The following is a 22,508-nucleotide window of genomic DNA, read 5'->3' as shown; positions in this document are numbered from 1 at the left end:
TGTTGTCTCGGATTCTCCAGCATCTGCAGTTCCTACTATCTCTACTACTTCTGGTGTAAAGATGTCTTGCTGCAGCTGTATAGAGCCTTGGTGAGACCTCACCTGAAATACTGACTACAGTTTTAGAGTCATCTAAAGAAGGATGTCTTGCCTTTGGGTGATGTTAAAGAGATTCACCATGAAATTCAGGGTTCAAACTTGAACCATAACACAATAAGAATATCCCTGACGCTATTAGATAACGTGCTTTCACCAGCGCCATATTTTGACATAGGCGAGATGTAAAATTTATAGACCGTTTAGGGAGGAAACTTTGTGCCTATACCGACTACGAACCAAGTCAAGACCTCTCCATTCCACAGAACTGGGAGATGGGGTCTGTAATGGATTCAAATCACAGGTCTCAGAGGAGAAAGGAAGAACGTGCAGAGCATCACACAGAGTAATTTCTGTCAAACACTCGACAGCAGAAGACAGTTTAATAGAGTGACCTTGGCCAAAAAGCATCTTGAAGTGAACATTCCTTTTATCTGAAACGATCAATTACTGGCATGACATGATATCTGAATTAGGAATAAAAATGCTTTGAACCTCTATAACAATAGTGTTTTTTTTCAGGGCCTTTAACTATAAAGCACACTTGGCTGCATACAAAGCAACACAATGGCTTGTGTTTATCCACAGGGTCTTATTTCTTTCCTTCCTCTTTTGACCCCATTCTGTTCTGAATGTGGTGAGACTTTAAGGTACGGTCTGAAGAATGATGTTAGTTGTTCAGCACCTCCCTGCAATGAGTGTTCTTCATGTGTCAACCTGAACATGTCTTTGCTATAAAGGCACCAAGGCAGGAGCAGACCCTTTTCCTGCTCCCGAAAGCTGATTGCAAGACTCCAACGTAAACATTCAGCAGCAGCAAACTCTCAGGTCAAAGTACAAAGACTGCTATCCACAGTCAATCCAATTAATAATATTGCTTCACAAAATGCTCAGCAGAATGGGTGAAGTCAAGGCCTTCCAGACCATATGTGCAGCACTTCAATCAACTCCAGTTGTGAGAAGGGATGACATACTAAATGGGTTAACAAATGAAGCTTTGAGTTGAGCATAGGAATAAAAATGGGGCAGCCACATTACTAGGAGTATATTACAGACCTCCAAATAGTGAGAAGGAGATATGTAGACAACTTTCTGCCTGTAGGAAAGAGTGGGCAATAACAAGAGGAGACTTTAACTATCCAATATGAACAGGATTTCAAACAATGTAAGGGGCAGTGAGGGAAAAAAAAATTCATTTACCGTTGCCTGGAAAATTTTTTTGAACAATATGTGACAAGCCCAGATTTTGGATTTAGTTTTAGAAAATGAAGATGGGCAAGTGGGTGAAGTGACATTGGACTACCATGTCAGGGATAGTGACCACAATTCAGATGGATTTACTATTGTTATGGAAAGGACAGAGAGAAATCAGGAGTAAAAGTTTTTAAAATTGGGTGGGTGGGTGGAGAGAGAGAGAGAGAGAGAGAGAGAGAGAGAGAGAATGTGAAAGTGCAAGAGAGAGAGAGGGCAAGAGATTTTACAAGACCAGATGTGACTTGGCTGAGGTGGATTGGCCAGGGCTGCTAAAGGATAAATCAGTGGTAGGCACTAAAACATGAGATCGTTGGGGCACGTGGCCAAACATGTCCCTCCAAAAATAAGAATGGTATTGCCAAATCTAGAACCCCATGGTGTCTGGGAAAATATAGGGAAGATTAAACAGAAAGAGAAAGCTTATGACAGTCACAAAAAACTCAACACAGCAAATAGCCCAGAGGAGTATAGAAAGTACAGGGATGAAAACAAAAAAAAATAAGGAAATACAAGAGAGGGCATGAAAAAAATATTAGCAAGCAAGATAAAGCAAAACTCAAGGATGTGAAACCGGTATATGTAGAGCAATAGGATTAAAGAAAAATTGGGACCCATCAGAGATGAAAAAAGGAACTTGTGTGAAATTTCAGAGGATTTGGGAAGAACTTTAGATGAATTTTTCATCTCCAAATTCTCAAAGGAAAGGGATGATGTGGATTCAGTAAACCAAGAGGAACAGTGCGAAATTTTAGACAAATAATCATAAACGAGAGAGAAAGTGTTAAAAGGAGTTAGAATCCTTAAAAGTGGATGAGTCGCCAGGGCCAGATGGATTGTTCCCTGGGATGTTGAAGGCGGTCAGGGAGGAAACAACTGACATTCTGGAGACTCATCACTAGACACATGAGGTGCTGGAGGACTGGAGTAATGCAAATGTGGTTCTGTTGTTCAAAAGGATATGAAAGAAAAACCAAACAATTATAAGCTAGTTAGTCTTACTTCGGTGATGGGCAAACTGTTAGAATCAATCCTGAGAGATCAGATAAATTGTCACTTAGAAAAGCATGGACTAGCCAGGGATAGTCAGCATGGCTTTGTTAAGGGAAGGTCATGCCTTACAGATTTGATTAATTTCTTTGAGGAAGGATCAATGAGAGTAGTGCAGTAGATGTTGTCTGCATGGATTTTAGTGAGGCATTTGACAAGGTCCCACATGGTAGACTGGTCAATAAAGTAAAAGCCCACGGGATACAGGGTAACACATCGAATTGGATCCAAAGTTGGCTTAATAACAGAAAACAAAGGGTAATGGTCAATGGCTGCCCTTGCGAATGGAAAGCTGTTTCAAGTGGTGTTTTGTGAGGCTCAGTGTACGGACCTGTGCTGTTTGTTTTATATGTTAACAATTTGGATTTAGTGTGCAAGTGCGAAAAGGTAGCAATACAGATAAATAAGATTGTAAAAGCAGCATATGGAATGTTCTCCTTCATTGGCACAGGTATAGAATACAGAAGTAGAGATAGAACTGTATAAGACAGTGGTGAGGCCACAAATGGAGTAATGTGTGCAGTTCTTGTCAGCACATTACTGGAAAAACATAATTGCTTTGCAAAGATTGCAGAGAAAATTTACTAGAATATTGCGAGGGCTGGAGAACTGTAGCTACAAGGAAAGATTGGAGAGGTTGAGTTTGTTTTCCTTGGAACAGAGAAGGCTGAAGGGTGACATGATTGAGGTATATAAAATTGGGAGGAGTTGAGATAGAGTAGGCAGGAGAGACATGTCTCCCTTGGCAGAGAGTTCAAAAACCTGGGGTCATAGATTCAAGTTAAGTAGCACAAGGTTTACAGGGAACGCAAGGAAAAAAACTTTTCTTTAAATGCAGAGGATGGTGGGTGTCTGGAATGCGCTGCTCGAGTTCGTGGTGGAGGCAGAGACCTTAAACTCCTTCAAAAAAGCACCTGGATGTGCACCTTAAGTACTGCAAGCTGCAGGGCTAATGGGCCATGTGCAGGAAGATGAGATTAGAAAGGACATCTAGGTGCCTTTGGGTCACCACGGGTAATATGGACTGAACTGTATCGTTTCTGCGGTTTCTCTAATTTCAGAATACGCTCAAAGCATGCCGCACGAAATGAGATAGCTGCATTTATTCAGCAACTGAGGAATTGAAAAAAAAAACAGGTTCAGTAGATGCTAGACTCAAGGATGCTCCAATTCAATCCAAGCTTGTCTTCAATGAACGTAAACAAGGCTATACAAAATGAGAAGGGGCGAGCAATTCTCAGATCCTACTGCAGATTAGCAGCTCTTTAACTTTCAAGGAATCCTTATCAAATGCATCAGCATTCATAGAGATACATTACACTATTAAATACTCATAATATGCTAGTGCTACATTTCAGAGGCAAACGGGACAAACTTATTGTTTGCGTTCTTCTTTAGAATTTAAATATGTAGTGCATCGAGATTACATTGAAATAACTCACATCCTTAAACAACGTTGAAATTACCTGGTTCCCACTACCAGTCATGGAGATGGAGGGTCTGTTATACGATCTATGTGTCATTCTCACCTTCTGTGAATAAAGGGAACGGCCAGCCCACTCTGCAATTATACGCAAAACAGCCACATTCCACACTTCTCGAACCTTGTCCGGGGCCCAGTGGAAAGTCTCCACGGATCTCTGTTCGACAACCACTGCTCTCATCATTTTCCACTCCATAACTACCACCAAGAAAACCAAATCATAAAATCTGTCCCCACAATGACGAGAAAACGGGTAAGAGGAGAAGGAAAGGAAAATAAAACTACATTCAACTGAGGTCAATCCTTAGCTCTGGAAACTGTCAAACATCAGTTTAATATTCACAAGTACTATTTTGTGGGAGCCTTCCCTCGAATGATTATTTCGTATATAAAATTATGCCAAAACACAAACAGTTCTTAAAAGAACACATGGAGAAAAATGCAGGCCTGCACTTTGGAAGGAATATTTAATGTGACGTGCCTTATCTTGAGAGTCCCATATTTGCAGCACGCTTTGGTTCAAGTGGTTACCAGACATTATGAAAGAAAACAAGTACCTTTTCTGTAACTGGGAAGAGTAAAAGGATCGAGCAAACGGGTCGTGGCACCAAACTCAGGAGTTCAGGATCCATTCCAAAAACGTCACCAAATTGCCAGGTGGGCAGCAATCCTAGTTGTTGCATGAACTGGTGGGAAAATGCCTCAAGTCAATTCGACAGGTAAGTTCTTCTTTACATAGTCATCATGCACACAATTAAAATTCACTGAATAGAATGAAACCCACACTGACTAGAATTAGATAAACACCACATTGTTGCTTGAGAAAACAAAGACTCTTACACAGTGTCAATGAAGACGTCTGGCATTCCAACAAGTGAGCATAAATTACTCGTGCTTTGGGCTTCTCATGAATGCAGGTCCCAAAGCGATGAAATATTTCCCATGTGTAGTCACTGTTATAATTTACAAACAGCAGCAGCCAATTTGCACACAGAAATCCCCTAAACAATTGCAATGGAATGAACAGCAAGGTAGACTGGTGTTATAAAGTTAATAGAGGGCATAGGAGGTAACTTGCCTGCTCCTTTTCAAAAAGTAATGCAATTTTTTTTTAATATCAACCCGAGAGGGCAGATACTGCCTCGATTTAATATCTTTTCTGCAACAAGACATCTCCAACAATGCAGTGCTTCCTCAGTACTGCACTGGGGAGTCTTAGAGTTTATATATTGTACTCAAGTCGCTGGAAATGGAGAGTAGTCCCACAACCTTTAGACTCAGAGACTTGAGTGTTACAAATTAAGCCACAACTGGCATCTGACTATTCTTACACATTTGTCTAGGAGGGCAGCAACTGATGTTTCCTTTTTAAAGTCAGCAGTCTCCTGTCATTTATAGCCTAAATTAACATCATAAACCATTACTTGGTCCCAGCTTTTCAAAAAAAAAATGGTTTAAAAAGCTGAAGGGTGGAACATTGGGACAGTGAGCAGATCTTCACAGAGTAGGAGCAGGACAATTCTCAACCATGACATTAATCACCTTGGGGTAGAGTTTCCACTTTGGGCACAATTGGCATTTCCAGAAATTGTCACCATTTTGAAAACGGTTCACCACCCCAGCCCCTAAGTTTCTATTTTAACTAATTTGAACTTCATTTGACAGCATTACTCCTTAATTTTCCTTTCGAAAACAAAAAAAAACACCATAGTTTTAAGAGTGGTAACTAGGCAAAGTTTGATCAGTACAGTTGAAACTCTATTTACCTTAAATAAGACAGACATTTTAAATAGAGATGACAAGGTGTCGAGCTGGATGAACACAGCAGGCCAAGCAACATCAGATAAGCAGGAAAGCTGACCCTTCTAAAGAAGGGTCCAGACCCGAAACGTCAGCCTTCCTGCTCCTCTGATGCTGCTTGGCCTGCTGTGTTCATCCAGCTCGACACCTTGTCATCTCAGATTCTCCAGCATCTGCAGTTCCTACTATCTCGGAGACATTTTAACCCAGTGCCGACTGACCATCTATGAGTAACTCCGTTTTAAAATGACTGAAAAATGACAAATATACAAAACTATATTCTTGCCTTTGGTTTACAGAATCCCCTCAATAATTTTTAAAGTTTCAAATAAAATTGTGTACCTAAGATGATATTCCTGGTACTATCCTTTCAGATAAACAGTTTAGATTAAGGAGTACTTTGTTAAATCAACTCAGTCCCGTTCACTTATTCGTGCCTGTGGTAAAAACTCCTTTTGTACAGCTATTCTGAAAAGACATGACTGCCCAACTTGATCTAATCACAAACTAACATCGCCATCTAGTGTGTGAAAGGAGAGCCGTTTGATTCCCCGGTGCAAAACATTCAAGCAGCTGACTGCACTACTATCAGCACTTCCATTTCACAATTTTAAATTTGGAATTTAAAAAATCTTCCATTAGTATCTGTTTAAAATGATGGATTTTTCCCTTTATTACTTTCTGAAAATTGTTTGGATTGTAGTCTCTGGAACCAAATCTGTAAAATAACAACCTTCCTATGAAATCACAATTTGGTTGAGACCACAGAACAAAAGCAAACGTGTATTCATTTTAAAAGCTGCCTTCTAGTGCTGAATGGTAATTGGAACTGATGAGGCTGAAATTTCCCGGTTCGTTACCACCAAACTCTCTAAATATAATCTCACTCAGTGCAGGGTACATAAAAACACATTTCCTATTCTTTTGGCTAGACCTGTATTTCTTGCCTACCCCCAAATGCCCAGTGGGCAGTTAAGAGTCAAGCACATTGTTGTGGGTCTGGAGTCACATTTGGGTCAGATAAGGATGGCAGAATTCTTACCCTGTAAGTGATCTGCCAATAGTCACCATTAGATTGTTTTCTTTTATTTCTGACTAATGGTAATAAATAATTATCAAATCAAACACACAGTCAACTGTCCTCACTGCTCCCCCCTTCTGACAATCAGCATGCCACAAGAATGTCAAGAGTTCAATGTAAAATGGAATGACTTTCCTTTTTCCCCCTGAAAGATCCCAAATTCTAAGGGCATCCTACTGACATGACTTACTTCTCTCTGTGGTCCCTGACAAATTGTGATCACTGTCATATGCAGAACCATATCACAAGGCCCAGAAGACTATCAATATTAATCTAAATGTACAACTTTTTCCAAATTAATACCTCCTGAATAAAAACTGAAAAGCTGAGATTTAAAGAGATAATTCGTGGAAAACTCCAAATTGAAATCTACTTAACAGTCTCTTTTTTAGCTTGAACTAACTCATTTTTACAATGCAACTGTAATACAACTTAATTGTGGTTCTCATCAGCAGTTCAACAATAACTAGAAACCACTGCTAAAAGTCAAACAGTAACTCAAGGATTTAACACAGAGTGGAATTCACACTTGGCATGAAGATGAATACGTTTTCATCTGCTAAGAATTTGCTGAGTAAGAAGCATCTGAGTCAAAGGGTCTCCATTTACAGAATACTTTCATCACTTGACCCAGTACACCACATTCACAGCAATGTGATGTTATAATCTGTGCAAAAGGCCTGACTCAGCAGAATTTATTAAAAATGATTTCCAATTTTTTCTGCTATCAGCTAAGAAATTATTGCGCTCTTCCGTAAGACGTTCATGACTTCAGACTTGCAGTTAAGAACAGTCTTTTCAAAAAAGAACCACGATTTAAAAAGCTGAAGGGCAGAGGGCAGAATCAGATTTTCACAGAGTAGGAGCGGAAGATTTGTCAACCATGACATTAATCACCTTGGGCATGATTAGCGTTTCCAGAAATTATTGTCCTTTGGGAAAGGGTTGACCACCCAACCCACAAGTTTCTACTTAAACTAATTTGCATATCATCAAATATCACAAACAATTGAGCTGCTTTTGACAGCATTTCCCCTTTATTGTTCTCTCCTAAACAAAATCCTTCAGCTTTAAGAGTGGTAACCTGACAAAGTTTGATCAATACCAGCTGAAATTAGATTTATCTAAACAAAAGACACCATAAATAAATGTCAATTGACCATTTGACAGTAACTCAGTTTTAAGTGACTAACATACAAAACTATATTCTGCTTTTAAAATAAAACAGAAGTTGCTGGAAAAACAACAGAGGAAGGGGTCACCCGACCCGAAACGTTAACTCTGATTTTTCTTCACAGATGCTGCCAGACCTGCTGAGCTTTTCTAGCAACTTATGCTTTTTTTCCCCCCTGATTTACACCATCTGCAGTTCTTTCGGTTTTTATATTCTGGTTAGACTGGCACTCAGTGGTCAGCTCCTGAGTAAATTTTAAAAATGTGATTCAAATTGTTTGCGTCTTCGCACCCAAAAGGTCCAGTATCGTCTTTAGTCGGCAATGGCATGCAGGTGAAGGTATCAGTGGAAACTCCCAAAGGCAATTAATTCACCTTGCGGGTTTGACTTGCAACTAAAATTCTGCAATCTTTTGCAATCGGTTCTGGTGGTATGCAGTGGGGGAGGAGGCAGAAAATTCCACCAACTAACCTAGCACTATCACATTGAAACTTCAAGCTCCCATCTCACATATTCAGCAAACATTTACAGCCATTACCACAAGAGTTTATTCAGGCAGACATAGAATAGAGAGTCTCCTGAGAATACACTGTTGGGAGAGACCCTCGTCAATTTGACTGAGGGGCCTTCGGGCAAATTCCTAAGAAGGGACATTGGGGCAGAGACACCATCTCAAATATCCCTACAGACACAATTGATCAGCAAAAGGGAGCACGGTGGCTCAGTGGTTAACACTGCTGCCTCACAGCACCAGGGACGCAAGGTCGATTCCATCTTTGGGCAACCGTCTGTGTGGAGTTTCCTCAAGGTGCTCCGGTTTCCTCCCACAGTCCAAAGATGCGCAGGCTAGGTGGATTGGCCATGCTAAATTGCCCACAGTGTTCACAGATGTGTAGATTAGGTGGGTTATAGGGGAATGGACCTGGGTGGGATGCTTTGAGGGTCGGTGTGGACTTGTTGGGCCAGAGGGCCTGTTTCCACACTGTAGGGATTCAATGAAGACTGGGAAAGTCCACATTGCAAGATTTGTGTAGGATTCTGGTCTAAAGCAAGGAGCTGAACACAAAACCCCCTCAGTCTTTGCATTTGAAAGCCGTCTAGATTGAAAGCCGTCTAGAAGGAAGGGAAAGAAAAAAAATAAAGACGGGCAACAGAAAAAAAATAAGCTGGCCTCCAAAAGGGACTGACTTATTATTTATTCCCCAGTGCTCAAGTACCAAAGAGAGATTAAGTGCAATAATTTAATTTGTTAGAACTGCTCCTCAGTTGATGCCTGTAAAACAGATTTATATCTAATCTAATCTGACAAAATGAATGTGAACCTGCTTTCAGGTGATTTGTGTATAGTTTTCAAAGGACACGAGAGATGGAAAGAGGCTAAGAATGCAAGAGTAAGGTAAAAGAACACTCTGCCACCGATAGTAGGGGGTAGGGAGCTAGCAGCTGAAGTAATATGCAATAAAGCATGGTCCGAGAACATGGGGGTTAGGACAGCAGAAGATGATACAAGACAATGGACGGATGTGAAGATAAGTTATAGGTATTCAGGGGTTTTAGGATAGACAGTTAGTGAGAGTTACCAAGGCCAGATTAATGCATGTGCAGTCTGTGCAAAGGAAGTGCAAGGTTGCAGTTACAAATAAGTGGAGTTTCTGTTGTGTAGAAATAGTGACAAGCAAATAAATCATTTAAGAAATAAGGCTTTCAAGTAGCAAAGGATGATTGAGACTTTCAACATGGAAGACAAAAGACAGTAAACAGAAGTCTACTATCTAGATTATGGTTTAAGAATGGGGCATCAGGCTCACTCACTGTGAAGGACAGCAAGATCCTGCAACATCAGGTTCACTCAGAGCACCTAGAGAGTGAATACTCCTCAGAGTACCTAGAGAGTGAATACTCCTCAGAGTCACACAGCACAGAAACAGAGCCTTCAATCCAAACAGTTCACGCCGACCACGCTCCCAAACTCAGTCCCACCCTCCTCTGCTTGGCCCATATCCCTCCAAATGTCTCCTATTCATGAACTGATCCAAATGTCTTTTAAACATTATAAAGTACCTGTGTCCACCACTTTCTCTGGCAGTTCATTCCACAAACAAATTACTCTCTGGGTAAAAAAAGTTGCCCCTCATGTCTTTTTTTAAAATCATTCTCCTCACCGTAAAAATATGCCCCCTGGTTTTGAACTCCACCAGCCCAGGGAAAAGACCCTTGTCATTCACTAACCTATGCCTCTCATGATTTTATAAACCTCAATAAGGTCACCCCTCAACCTTGTAGGCTCCAGTCAAAAAAAGTCTCAGTCTTTCCAGTCTATTTTAATATCTAAAACCATCCTTTCCTGGTAACATCCTGGTAATTTTTTTCTGTACTCTCTCTAGTTTAATAATATCCTTCCTATATCAGGGCGACCAAAATTGCACACAATGCTTCAGAAGAGGCCTCACTAACGTCCTGTACAACCTCAACATGACGTCCCAACTCCTATACTCAAAGGTCTGAGCAATGAATGCAAGCGTGCTAAATGCCTTCTTAACTACCTGTGATGCAGATTTCAAACCTGTAGGTCTCTTCAGTCTTCACAGTAGTCAGCTCAAGAAATGCTCTCTTAATCAGAATCTCAATACTCAGCTGGATAACCAGGTGGCACACTTATAACGAAGACAACGCAGCAGACCAATGCAAAGCTCTAAAACCACTGAAATTAATGTTGGGCACAGGATAAGGCAAGGAAGGATTAAGCTACTGCCATCCTTGGCAAGATATTGTAATCACCTGGTGACATGTTTACATAGCAAATCCCCATTATAAATGGAGGACAAAAGAATTTAGAATGGACACATAAAAATGGACAGAGTACATTAAAACAGGGAGTTAAATTCTACCTGCTTGAATTATTGCAGTCCAAAGACTCCATTTACATCAGCTCTGTGTACAAATGCCGCAGTAGGTCAATTAGTTTAAGAGATCAATTATATAAAGCTAAACAAATAGGGTAAATGTAAATCATATAGCAAGTACTGGAACATTAAAACATTCACAGGAGATTATTTGAACTGGTAACTAAATTGGCGGCAGGGAGTCAGAGAATACTGAAGTAATTCATTCTAGAAAATATGAACAAATTTAATGTTAGTGGAAGCAGATGGTTAGGACACCAATGACAAAACAAAATGGAAAGGATGCTTTTCATACAATAACTTGGAAGTATGGGGGAAGTCCGCAACAAGATTTCGGGAGGATATAAAATAAACGACATTCAAAGCTTTGATGAATTGGAGACCAAGATTTTAAAAGCAGCCTAAGACCAGAAAGATTGAGCGTATGTATAAAAGTGCAACAAGTGGATTTTACCAAGCGTAAACACGAGATCATCAACTCTGGGCCTAAAAAGGATTAAGCAGGACATACTCTAAATTGAAATGTTCAAAATAGTGGAGGCCGAAACAGTGTTTATTAAAATGTCATGAACAGTTATGGAAAATAATCAAAAAGACTTATAGAAGTCTGACCTTTGCATCGAGAGGAATACAAAACTACATGTTGAAGCTGTGTTTTAGCTCCACAAAGCCTATTCTAGACCATGCCTGGAGTTAGTGCAAGGAGTTTCGGCCATTGGACCTATCTATTGGCCTTGGACAGACTGCAAATAATTTACTTAACAAGGAGGAAAGATTTAAAAAGGATCCGAGGGAGCCAACATTTTCATGCAGAGGGTGGTGCAAGAATGGAACGAGCTGTCAGAGGAAGTGGAGGAGGCAGGTACAATCACAAAATTTAAAAGGCATCTGAATGGGCATACACGAATAGGAAGGGTTTAGAGGGATGTGGGTCAAATGCTGTGAAATGGAACTAGGTCAGATTGGGATGCCTGATGGGTGCAGATAGGTTCGACCAAAGCTTCTGTTTCTGTACTGTATGACTCTATGACTATGACTGACTCAGTAAAACTCAAATCATCACAACTAGAAGATGAAAAAAAGTTCTATCCCTAGTGCATTATTTGTCTATATAGTGTAAGCAGTAGGTCAATATCACCTGATTCTCCAGTCGTCTCTTTCAACCTAATGATCAGAGTTTTGTTGAATCCTTAAATGGCCATTGCCTGTCAACATTCTCAATGTATCTTGACTCATTATCAAGTCTTAAACATGCATAGCATTAGTCAAATTTATAAACCTTGAGGGATTTGAAAATAAAGCCAAAAACAGAATAAAATTTGCCTTTCCGGGACAGAAACATCTAAAGCAGCAAACGTGACTATAAATAAAAGGAGGCTTGCTCAGAAACTGCTCTACAGCCTCAGTCTATATCTCAGCAAGTTTAATTCAGTTAGTAATTAAACCACACCATCCCAGGATTGAACAATGGTGTGCAGTGCATTAGCTATCTCACTAAATGGACGTAACAGGGTTATATTAACAAATGATTCAAAGTCTCTAGATGAAGGATGATAACGTTCGCAGTCCAGGAACATCTGCTGTAAGTGTAGAGATCAGGGGTCAGGCTGTGTATCATCTTCCTGTGGCAAACAAGCTGCCAATGGACCCTGACAAGGTTCACATCTGACCATCGACTGAGCAAACATAGTACCCAGGAGACTGACCTACCACAACACAGGAAGGTTTCTATAACAACAGAACAGAACAAAGTAAACATAAAACAAAGAATTCCAAATCATTTTCAAATATGTAAAAGCAAAATGCTGCAGATGCTGGCAATCTAAAATAAAGACACCAATTTATGGAAATACTCAATAGGTCATGCAACATCTGCATTGTGGTCCAATCATTTCAAATTGTGTTCCAGAAAGAATATTTTTAACATGTTTTAGTCAGGATGTACATTAGTCAAACTACAGACATGCTGAATAAACCCCTTGAGTATTACTGACTTCAGGTAGAACGCAATAAAAAAAAAATGCCTGATACAAACTCAAAAACTGTAAATGATGATTTGGTATTAATACAGTTTACGTCTGTAAAATTATATCCCCAAAAAGCCAAAACTAAAACATGTTTTTTTTAAGAAAAGGAAATTACAGTTCTCAGACATTATCACAATGTAGTACATAATACTGAGATGAATGGTGAAAAAAAAGTAAACTTCCAAAATAAGGAGAATACCTGGTCACAATCCAATTTGATTATAAGGACAATGAGTTGATAATGGTGAAGCTTAAAGGAAACTAAGCAAGTTCAGCCATACCCTCCTGTGAATCATCCATCTTTGCTTGTTGTGATACAAAACAGCTCTTTGGGTCAAATCAACATCGTACTACTACTACTACTACTACTGCATAAACCGTTTTTTTTGGGCTTGTGAACATCCACTAACAACAATGCTGATGCACTGTACATGTAACTTACGAGAAACACTTGGAGCGATCATTGGTCGTTCTATAGATAAGGTGCAACATCAATGTACTCACATCATTGTACAATGCAAAATGTAAACGTGCAAGAATGTTAAAGCTTTTTTCTTTGTGAGAGGCTTGTGAAATGTTAACTATATTACCAGGCACTGTGATTGCTAGGGTACTATGTTCTCCTGAAATTTATCACTATTGTGCACACAGTTCACAACAGGTCAGTAAACTAAGAGTGGTGGAGACAGGGTCAATGAATATTTTTAGGTAGACAGATTCTTAGCTAACAAGTGAGGCAAATGATATTAGGGGTATGCAGGAAAGGGGGATTGAGGGCACAAGCAGATCAGCCACGATCTTATTGAATGGCAAAGTAAGCTCAAGAGGCGGTATGGTCTACTCCTGCTCCTTAAAGGAAAAACCAATCAAACCAGCAAATGACACATAGTGATCCAACTCTTCTTGTATGTATTAAACTGGAACTCCTCCACAGGACCTTTTCTCTCTAGTGTGTTAATTTTCCCATGAGGTCAAGTGCCCTATCATGTGCTTTAAGATGAAATGAGTTTCCATCCAGTGAATTAAGACAGATATTTGCCGAGTGGGGATGCATTTCAACATGAAGCTTATTTTTAAGAGTTGAGGCCACAGTCGGATCAGCCATTAAACTAAATAAAATGGTGAAGCAACCTCAAGTGGTGGTATGGCCTATTCCTGTTTCAAGCTTTTTTAGAAGACCAGGAATGAAAAGCAAATATCACAGTCTTTCACAATGGCGAAGTTCTGATTGATGTGCCTACTGGCAAAAAGAAAATCCCACTCGAATCCTAGGACTTGTGGAAATTGATACAATTTAACGTAGATGTAAAATAAAAGACAGTGATACACGGAAATCAACGTACTGACGGAGCTCCATTTTGTAATACACTCAATGCCTTATTTGCCAGTATTACTGTGTTTTTCATTCTGTGTTAAATTGGCTGCCGCCCATTTTGCAAGTTATTGAAACTAACAACAATCCCACCATTATTCAAAAGGGGTAAAAAAAAACACATTTACAAAAGTGTCCAGTGGAAGTGCTCCAGAACTGATTGCCAGGAGTCGAACAGCACCACTGTCTCCCCTCTGCAGCTCCGGTAACTCACCTGGTTCATGACCTAGAAAAATCAAAGAAACAATAGATCAATCAGCACTAAAAGGGTAAGACTGGTACAAGCAATCTACAACGTTTATCCCAGCAGCATCGACTGGTCGTAGCTTTTAAACAAAATGCATACATCAGGATTCGCTTCCAATGGTAACCAACGTTGACACTCCATTGCTATTTTCAGTTTGGTGAAGCTTCTCCAACAAGCACTCTGCTTCTGCCTCTCCCCTTGCAGCTAGCCACGCTTCCGCTCAGAGAGAAAAAAATGACCCTTTCGAAGGCAATCCTTGCAACTTGAAAGGAGGTGAGGGAGAAAGCAAACGTCCAGCAGGGAATAAAACTCAGTGCACCATCGAAGTGATGCATGCAACAATTTAGAACAACGGCTTAAGTTTGGAAAAAGGCTTGAATGGTTTAATGGTTCCTCATTAAGGAGAATGCAAGGCTTGATATAAAATGAGCAATTCCCTTAGCAGTGCTAGTGGTACATGCGGTCAGAGGGCAGGGTTGAAACAAGAGCAGCCAATCACCAGGCGTCGAGCTCACGTTGCCCAATGGAACGTTGGAACTTTCATTTGGAACGTGGATACACTGAGGGGGCGGGGCCTGAGCTGAGAGTGGCGGAAGTGCTACTGGACATGGCAGTTCCTCAAGTCCAACTGAGTACACTCTGGGCTGGTGAGTGTAGCTATATGCCTTGGTGCTTGCCGAGGGTAGTATATGTCTGAGTGATCTTGAACACGTTACTGTTCAATGCGAGTGTAAAATCGAAAGGACGTCGTTTTTGAGTTCTGAAGGAGGGTCACTGGACCCGAAATGTTAACTCTGCTTTTCTTCCACAGATGCTGTCAGATCTGAGTCTTTCCAGCAATTTTTGTTTTTATTTCCGACTTACAGCATCCGCGGTTCTTTCGGTTTTCATGAATACTGTGTCAATTCTTTTGGTAGCAGTTCAATGCTCAAGAAGTGTTTTTTTTTTTGTCATTTCATTTGCAGGTTTTGATAATGTTGTCGAAAGTGTCAGCAAACTACCCCAAGATTTGTTTGCAGAGGTGGTAAGTGAGAGTTCAAGTGAAATGTTGATATCACAAAGGAGGTGAGAGGTTTGCTGTGAAGTTGAAATCCCCTGTGGAACCATTTTTTATTTTGTAGTGAGAGAATGCTGATGCAGATAAATTTAACTAGCTTTCAACACATAGCACTGATTTTATGTTTGTTAATCAGGATATATTTCTAGTACCCAAGCTTGTGTAACATACCACTACTGAATGTGCAGTGCCCTGTTAATTGTGAAAACTAAATTTCTTCCAACAAAGGTACGTGTGCATATGTAAACACAGTGCTAATTTAGGTTTTTGTCATGTCCCAAAGGTGGGAAAGTCATATTTCACAACTGTGGCAACCTCTGATTTATTTTGACAGAATTGAGAATTGTTCTTGTGCAGTGAGATGCTATTCCGCCTATTGTGTCTGCACTGGCTCATTATGATTTGATGCTATTTTGTAATTCTGCACATTGGATGATTATTTGAATAAAAACAATGCCCTCTTGAATTCTTCAGTTGAACCTGCCTGCACCATACTTCTGAGCAGTGCATTCCATGCCCCAACTACTTGGTGTGTGGAAAAAGCTTCATTCTCTCATTGCATTTGTTTCTATTACAAAACACTTCTAAATCTGTACCTTTTCTTTCCTGATCATTTTATGAGCAGGAATAGTATTTCCATGTCTGTTTCTGTCCAGACCTATCATGACTTTGAAATCTTCTATCATTTCTCCTCTTAGCCTTCTCTCCAAGAAACCAGTTCCAAGTTCTCCATATAAGTGAAGCTTTTCATCCCTGGAGCCTCTTCTGTGTTCCTGCCATTTGCATCCCCATCCTCCCTGAAGTGTGGTGTGCAGAACTGTACACCATACTCCCATGTAAGTGTCTCGTACATAAACTCCATGCTTTTGCACTCTGAATACTTGATAAACTGGTTTTCCACTGTCCTGCCATCTTTCATGATTTGTGTGCATATACACACCCAGTTGTCTCTGCAGCTGTACACCCTTTAAGATAGTATCCTTTATTTTATGCTGTCTTCCCACCAAAAGATATCTTATCTCATTTCTCTGCATTGAACTTCTTTTGCCACCTATCTGCCGACTCACCCAACAGTTGATGTTCTTTTGCAGTCCTACGATGCCCTCCTTACAGTTTACAATGCTTCGTAGTTTTGAATCATCTGCAGACTTCAAAATTGTCTCCTGACACCAAGGTCTAGATTATTAATGTACTTCAGGAAAAGCAAAGGTCCAAATACCAATCCTTGGAGAACTACACTGCAAACCATTCCAAAGCACGAAAAATATCCATGAATCATTTCTATCTATTTCCTGTCATTTGGCCAACTTTTGTCTTCATGTTGATATTTTCCCTTTTTATTCAATGAGCTCTGACTTTGCGCTCAAGCCTGTTAAATGGTATTGTATTAAATGCCATCTTTTGGAAGTCCATGTACACCTCATCTGCAGTATTACCATTAACCACCCTTGCTTTTACTCTTATTTAAATAAAACTTTTTTTTTCTTAATTAACTCGTCCATATGACTATTAATTCCATTGCAATATTGTATTTTAGAAGTCTCAACTCCACCAATGTTAGAGTCATTAGTCTGTAATTGCTGGACTTATTCTTACACCGTCCTTTGAAGAAGAGTGTATGTTTACAATTGTCTTCTGTCACTCCTGCTGAGTCTAACTTATGACCGATGCCTCGGCACTTGCCATTCTCTGTCTTGCTTTGGTATCCATGGATGCTTCTCATTCAGCCCTGGTGCCTTGTCAGCTTTAAGTACAGAAGCTTTATCCAATGTGACCTCCTTATCAAATTTGAGCCTTTCTGGTGAATTTAAGCCTCTGTCACCATGGCCTGGATTGTGGTAAAGACCAATGCAAAGCATCCATTTCACACCTCAATCATACCTCCACTTTCATGTGTAAATCCCCTTATTGATCTTTGATTGGTTCTACAACTCCTTTCACTGTCTATAGAAGACTTTGCAGTTATGTTGGCTACTAGTCTCTTTACATAACCCATCTTTGCTTCTCTTAGATGTTTTTCCACCTCCTCTTTTTTTTATTTTGAACCTTCTATATTCAGGCAAGTTCTCAATTGTATTTTCCACTTATTGCCTGTCATAAGCACTTTTTTTTTTTCTCCTCTTTAATCTTAATTTCTATCTCACTTTTCATCTAGAAGTCTCTGGAATTGTTTGCCTTACAAATTCCCTCAAAAGGGAAGGGTCTTTTCTGGATCTGAACCATCTGCTACTTGAAGGTAGCTCATTGTTCAACCACAGCTTTTCCTGCCAACATTTGACTCCAGTCTATTCAGCCCAGCTCCATTCTTGTACCACTGAAGTCAGCTCTTCCGCCAATTTATTTTCAAATCCCTCAAGATTTATAAATTTGACTAATGCTATGCATGTTTAACACTTGATAATGAGTCAAGATACTTTGAGAATGTTGACAGGCAATGGCCATTAAGGATTCAACAAAATTCTGATCATCAGGTTGAAAGAGACGACTGGAGAATCAGATGATATTGACCTACTGATTACACTATGTAGAAAAATAATGCAATAGGGATAGAACTTTTCTTTTCATCTTGTAGTTGTGATGATTTGAGTTTTACTTAGAGTCATACAGTACAGAAACAGACGCTTTGATCAAACTTGTCTGCACCCACCAGGAATCCCAATCTGATCTGAATCCATTTGCCAGCATCTGGTCCATATCCCTCTAAACCCTTCCAATTCACATAACCATCCAGATGCCTTGTAATACATTGTAATTGTACCTGCCTCCACCACTTCTTCTGGCAGCTCGTTCCACGCATGCACTATACGGCATAAAAAAGCTGACCCTTCAGATCCTTTTTAAATCTTTCCCGTCTTGTTACATAAATTATTTGCATTCTGTCCAAGGCCAATAGATTGTAATTGCACTCCTTGCCCTTTGTTTAAACAAATCCATAGGCCAACTAATAAGAATGATGTGGAGGAACAAACATGCAAGGAAATTACGGAATATTGGAGACTATTGGGAGAAGCAATGGCCTAGTGGTATTGTCGCTATACTACTAATCCAGAGCCTGACACAATGTTCTGGGGACCTGGGTTCAAACTCCATAATGGCAGATAGTGGAATTTGAATTCAATAAAAATGTGTAATTAAGAGTCTAATGGTGACCCTGGAATCATTGTTGATTGTCAGAAAAGCCTATCTGGTTCACTCATGTCCTTTAGGGAAGCAAAGTACCATCCTTATCTGGCCTAGCCTACATGCGAGTCAAGACCCATTAGTAGTGTGGTTGAGTCTCAACTATCCTCTGGGCACTGAGTGCTGGCCTAAATGCCCATATCCCATGTCAGAATTATAGAAGTTATAATGGGGAATGTTAATTACCCAAATTATACTGGCAGTATAAAAGGGCAAAGGGGATCCAAGTGTCCCTGGATTGTGTTAAGGGGAATTTTCTACAGCAATGTGCCCAATCGGAGGCAGGAAGCATTGCTCGACATGATTTTTCAGAGCGAGGTTAAACAGCGATTACAGGTAGAAAAGAACAATGAGCAATCCAGGAGCTGCCAGAAGAAGTGGTGGAGGCAGGCACAATTACAATGTATTACAAGGCATCTGGATGGGTATGTGAATTGGAAGGGTTTAGAGGGATATGGACCAGATGCTGGCAAATGGATTTAGATCAGATTGGGATTCCTGGTGGGTGCAGACAAGTTTGCTCAAAGCATCTGTTTCTGTACTGTATGACTCTAAGTAAAGCTCAAATCATCACAACTACAAGATGAAAAGAAAAGTTCTATCCCTATTGCATTATTTTTCTACATAGTGTAATCAGTAGGTCAATATCATCTGATTCTCCAGTCGTCTCTTTCAACCTGATGATCAGAATTTTGTTGAATCCTTAATGGCCATTGCCTGTCAACATTCTCAATGTATCCTGACTCATTATCAAGTGTTAAACATGCATAGCATTAGTCAAATTTATAAATCTTGAGCAATTTGAAAATCAAGCCAAAAACTGAACAAAATTTACCTTTCCAGGACAGAAACGTGTATAGCAGCAAATGTGACCATCAATAAAAGTAGACTTTCTGTAAACATCTGCAAGGCAAAATTACTCAAACTGCTCTATTGCATCCATCTATATCTCAGCAAGTTTAATTCAGTTAGTGATTGAACAATGGTGTGCAGTGCATTAGCTATCTTACTAAATGGACGTAATAGGGTGATATCAACAAATGATTCAAAGTGTCTAGACGAAGGATGATAATGTTCGCAGTCCAGGAACGTCTGCTGTAAGTGTAGAGATCAGGGGTCAGGCTGTGTATCATCTTCCTGTGGCAAACAAGCTGCCAATGGACCCTGACAAGGTTCACATCTGACCATTGATTGTGCAAACATAGTACCCAGGAGACTGACCTACCACAACACAGGAGGGTTTCTGTAACAGAACAGAACAAAGTAAACATAAAACAAAGAATTCCAAATCATTTTCAAATATGTAAAAGCAAAAGGCTACAGATGCTGGCAATCTAAAATAAAGACGCCAATTTATGGAAATACTCAATAGGCCAAGCAACATCTGCATTGTGGTCCAATCATTTCAAATTGTGTTCGAGAGACGATATTTTTAACATGTTTTAGTCAGGATGTACATTAGACAAACTGCAGACATCCTGAATAAACCCTCAAGTATTACTGACTTCAGGTAGAACGCAATAAAAAAAATCAATGCCTGATATAAACTCAAACTGTAAGTGATGATTTGGTATTAATAAAGTTTACATCTGTAAAATTATATTCCCAAAAAGCCAAAACTAAAATTTGTTTTTTTAGAAAAGGAAATTACAGTTCTCAGCAATTACCACAATGTAGTACGTAATAGTGAGATGAATGGTGGGGAAAAAAAAAGAAACCTCCAAAATAAGGAGAACACCTGTTCACAATGTAATTTGATTATAGGGACGATTAGTTGATAATGGCGAGGCTTAAAAAAACTAAGCGAGTTCAGCCATACCCTCCTGTGAACCATCCATCTTTGCTTGTAGTGATACAAAACAGCTCTTTGGGTCAAATCAACATCATACTAATACTACTGCATAAACTGTTTGGTTTTTGGGCTTGTGAACATCCACTAACAACAATGCTGATGCACTGTACATGTAATTTACAAGAAACACTCAGCGATCATTGGTCATTTTATAGATAATGGGCAACATCCATGTGCTGGCATCATTGTACAATGTAAATGTGCCAAAATGTTAAAGCTTTTCCCTTTGTGAAAGGCTTGTGAAATCTTTAATTATATTAGCAGGCACTGTGTGATATAATGCCAGAGTACTGTGTTCTCTTGAAATTTATCACTATTGTGCACACAGTTCACGACAGGTCAGTAAACTAAGAGTGGTGGAGGCAGGGTCATTGAATATTTTTAGGTAGACAGATTCTTAGCTAACAAGTGAGGCAAATGATATCAGGGGTATGCAGGAAAGGGGGATTGAGGGTGCAAGCAGATCATCCACGATCTTAATGAATGGCAAAGCAAGCTTAATAGTATAGCGATAATACCACTAGGCTGTTGCCTCTCCCAGTGGTCTCCAATATTCTGTAATTTCTTTGCATGTTTGTTCCTCCACGTCGTTCTTATTAGTTGGCCTATGGACTCCATTAAACAATGTCATCACACTCCTTACCTCTAGCCAAATGGATCTGTCCTTTATCCCTCTAGGATATTCTCTTTTTCCACTATTGTAATGCTATTCTTAATCAACACCACCACTCTTCTCTTCTACCTTCCCTACATTTCTTGAACACTCTGAAACCAGGAATATTTAACATCTAGTCCTGCCCTTTCTTTAGCCCGGTCTTTGTTGGTTTCATGACACCATTCCCTCCACGTGGCAATCTTCACCTATAACTTCCCTGTCTTATTGCACTGTACAGTGTATTCACATACATGCAATGTAACCCGGATGTTTTTATTTAGCTTTAATTTAACTTCTTGTCCTGACCCTACTATTGTTTGAATGTTTTCAGCAAAAAGTAGACTGGAGTATTGTTTGGAGGAGGTGACAGATTTAACAATTAGAGCTACTATTTATAAAAGGGAATGCAGTCACAAGGAATTTGGACAAATGAGGGGGAAATGATTTAATTATAACAGCATGTTTATTTAAATATCTTTTCAATTTAAGAACTTGTGTTCATCTCTCTCTTTCTCTTTCTATTTTTTTATATCTCATCAATTGACTATAATTAGTGCAGCATGGGCACTAACAAATAGTTTCCAGTTTGTGTATTCTTGTGTTTTTAATATACATGTTTGTTCAATTCATAACAGTGCCAACAGATTATGTTATACCTACAATGCAAAATCCCTGGTGTGAATACACTTGAACTGGTTGAAGTAAGTTGTTGAATTAATGATTTAAATACTCACTCAGTTGGTTTCACTTGCTTTGTTTTTGCCCTGTTCACATATTGTTTTGTTTGAATCTTGCACAATAGAGACTTCAAGCTGCTGGTGTTGAACTGGATTTTGAAGCTACCAAGGAGTTAGTTCACGTTATCTCCTTGTTTTTCAGGTAGCAAACATTTATAATATGTCTGCCATGTCTGTGTTTGTTTTGAAATGATTCAGATTGTAAACTTGATTCTGTAAGAAATACAATTTCAAAGTTAAGTGTAACCTGCTCACCTGGATTGAATGATCCATAGTCAATATAACAGTGCTTGGAAAAATGTTTAGCAACTGAAACAACTAGTTAAATATTTCAAGAGTAAAATGTGAGAATCATTTCTATTGTATGTATTGTAAACTGCCCTTGACTGGATATTAACTGTAATGCACTACAGCTTTCAGATCAAAATAAGATTTGTCTAACTTGATTCAGCTTTCACTTTTGAATACCATGCAAGCAAACTAAATTATCTGCCTCTTTCAGGAAGTAGTGTAAAAGCATTTGGTCATAACTGAGGTTCTCCT

At 39.5% G+C, this 22,508-nt stretch overlaps 1 protein-coding gene and 1 long non-coding RNA gene across 2 annotated transcripts; one reads left to right on the top strand and one right to left on the bottom strand.

Moving 5' to 3' along the window:
• Positions 1 to 4,443: 4,443 nt before the first annotated feature.
• Positions 4,444 to 15,044, bottom strand: LOC125483334. The gene is made up of 3 exons (XR_007262296.1): positions 14,584 to 15,044; positions 14,452 to 14,463; positions 4,444 to 4,566 (listed from the first exon to the last, which is right to left on the bottom strand). It is a non-coding gene; the product is annotated as an uncharacterized LOC125483334 (long non-coding RNA).
• LOC109933907 (COMM domain-containing protein 6) lies at positions 14,937 to 22,134 on the top strand. Its single transcript, XM_048598219.1, has 4 exons — positions 14,937 to 15,131; positions 15,450 to 15,508; positions 21,864 to 21,929; positions 22,031 to 22,134. Exons 1-4 carry the CDS (start codon positions 14,942 to 14,944, stop codon positions 22,109 to 22,111), a joined length of 396 nt encoding a protein of 131 aa, XP_048454176.1. The 5' UTR covers positions 14,937 to 14,941; the 3' UTR covers positions 22,112 to 22,134.
• Positions 22,135 to 22,508: the final 374 nt, after the last annotated feature.

The sequence above is a fragment of the Rhincodon typus genome, chromosome 6 (assembly GCF_021869965.1).
Source record: "Rhincodon typus isolate 14 chromosome 6, sRhiTyp1.1, whole genome shotgun sequence".
Lineage (NCBI taxonomy): Eukaryota > Metazoa > Chordata > Chondrichthyes > Orectolobiformes > Rhincodontidae > Rhincodon > Rhincodon typus.
Note: the sequence above shows the minus strand (reverse complement) of the source record. Positions and strands in the feature narration are given on the sequence as shown.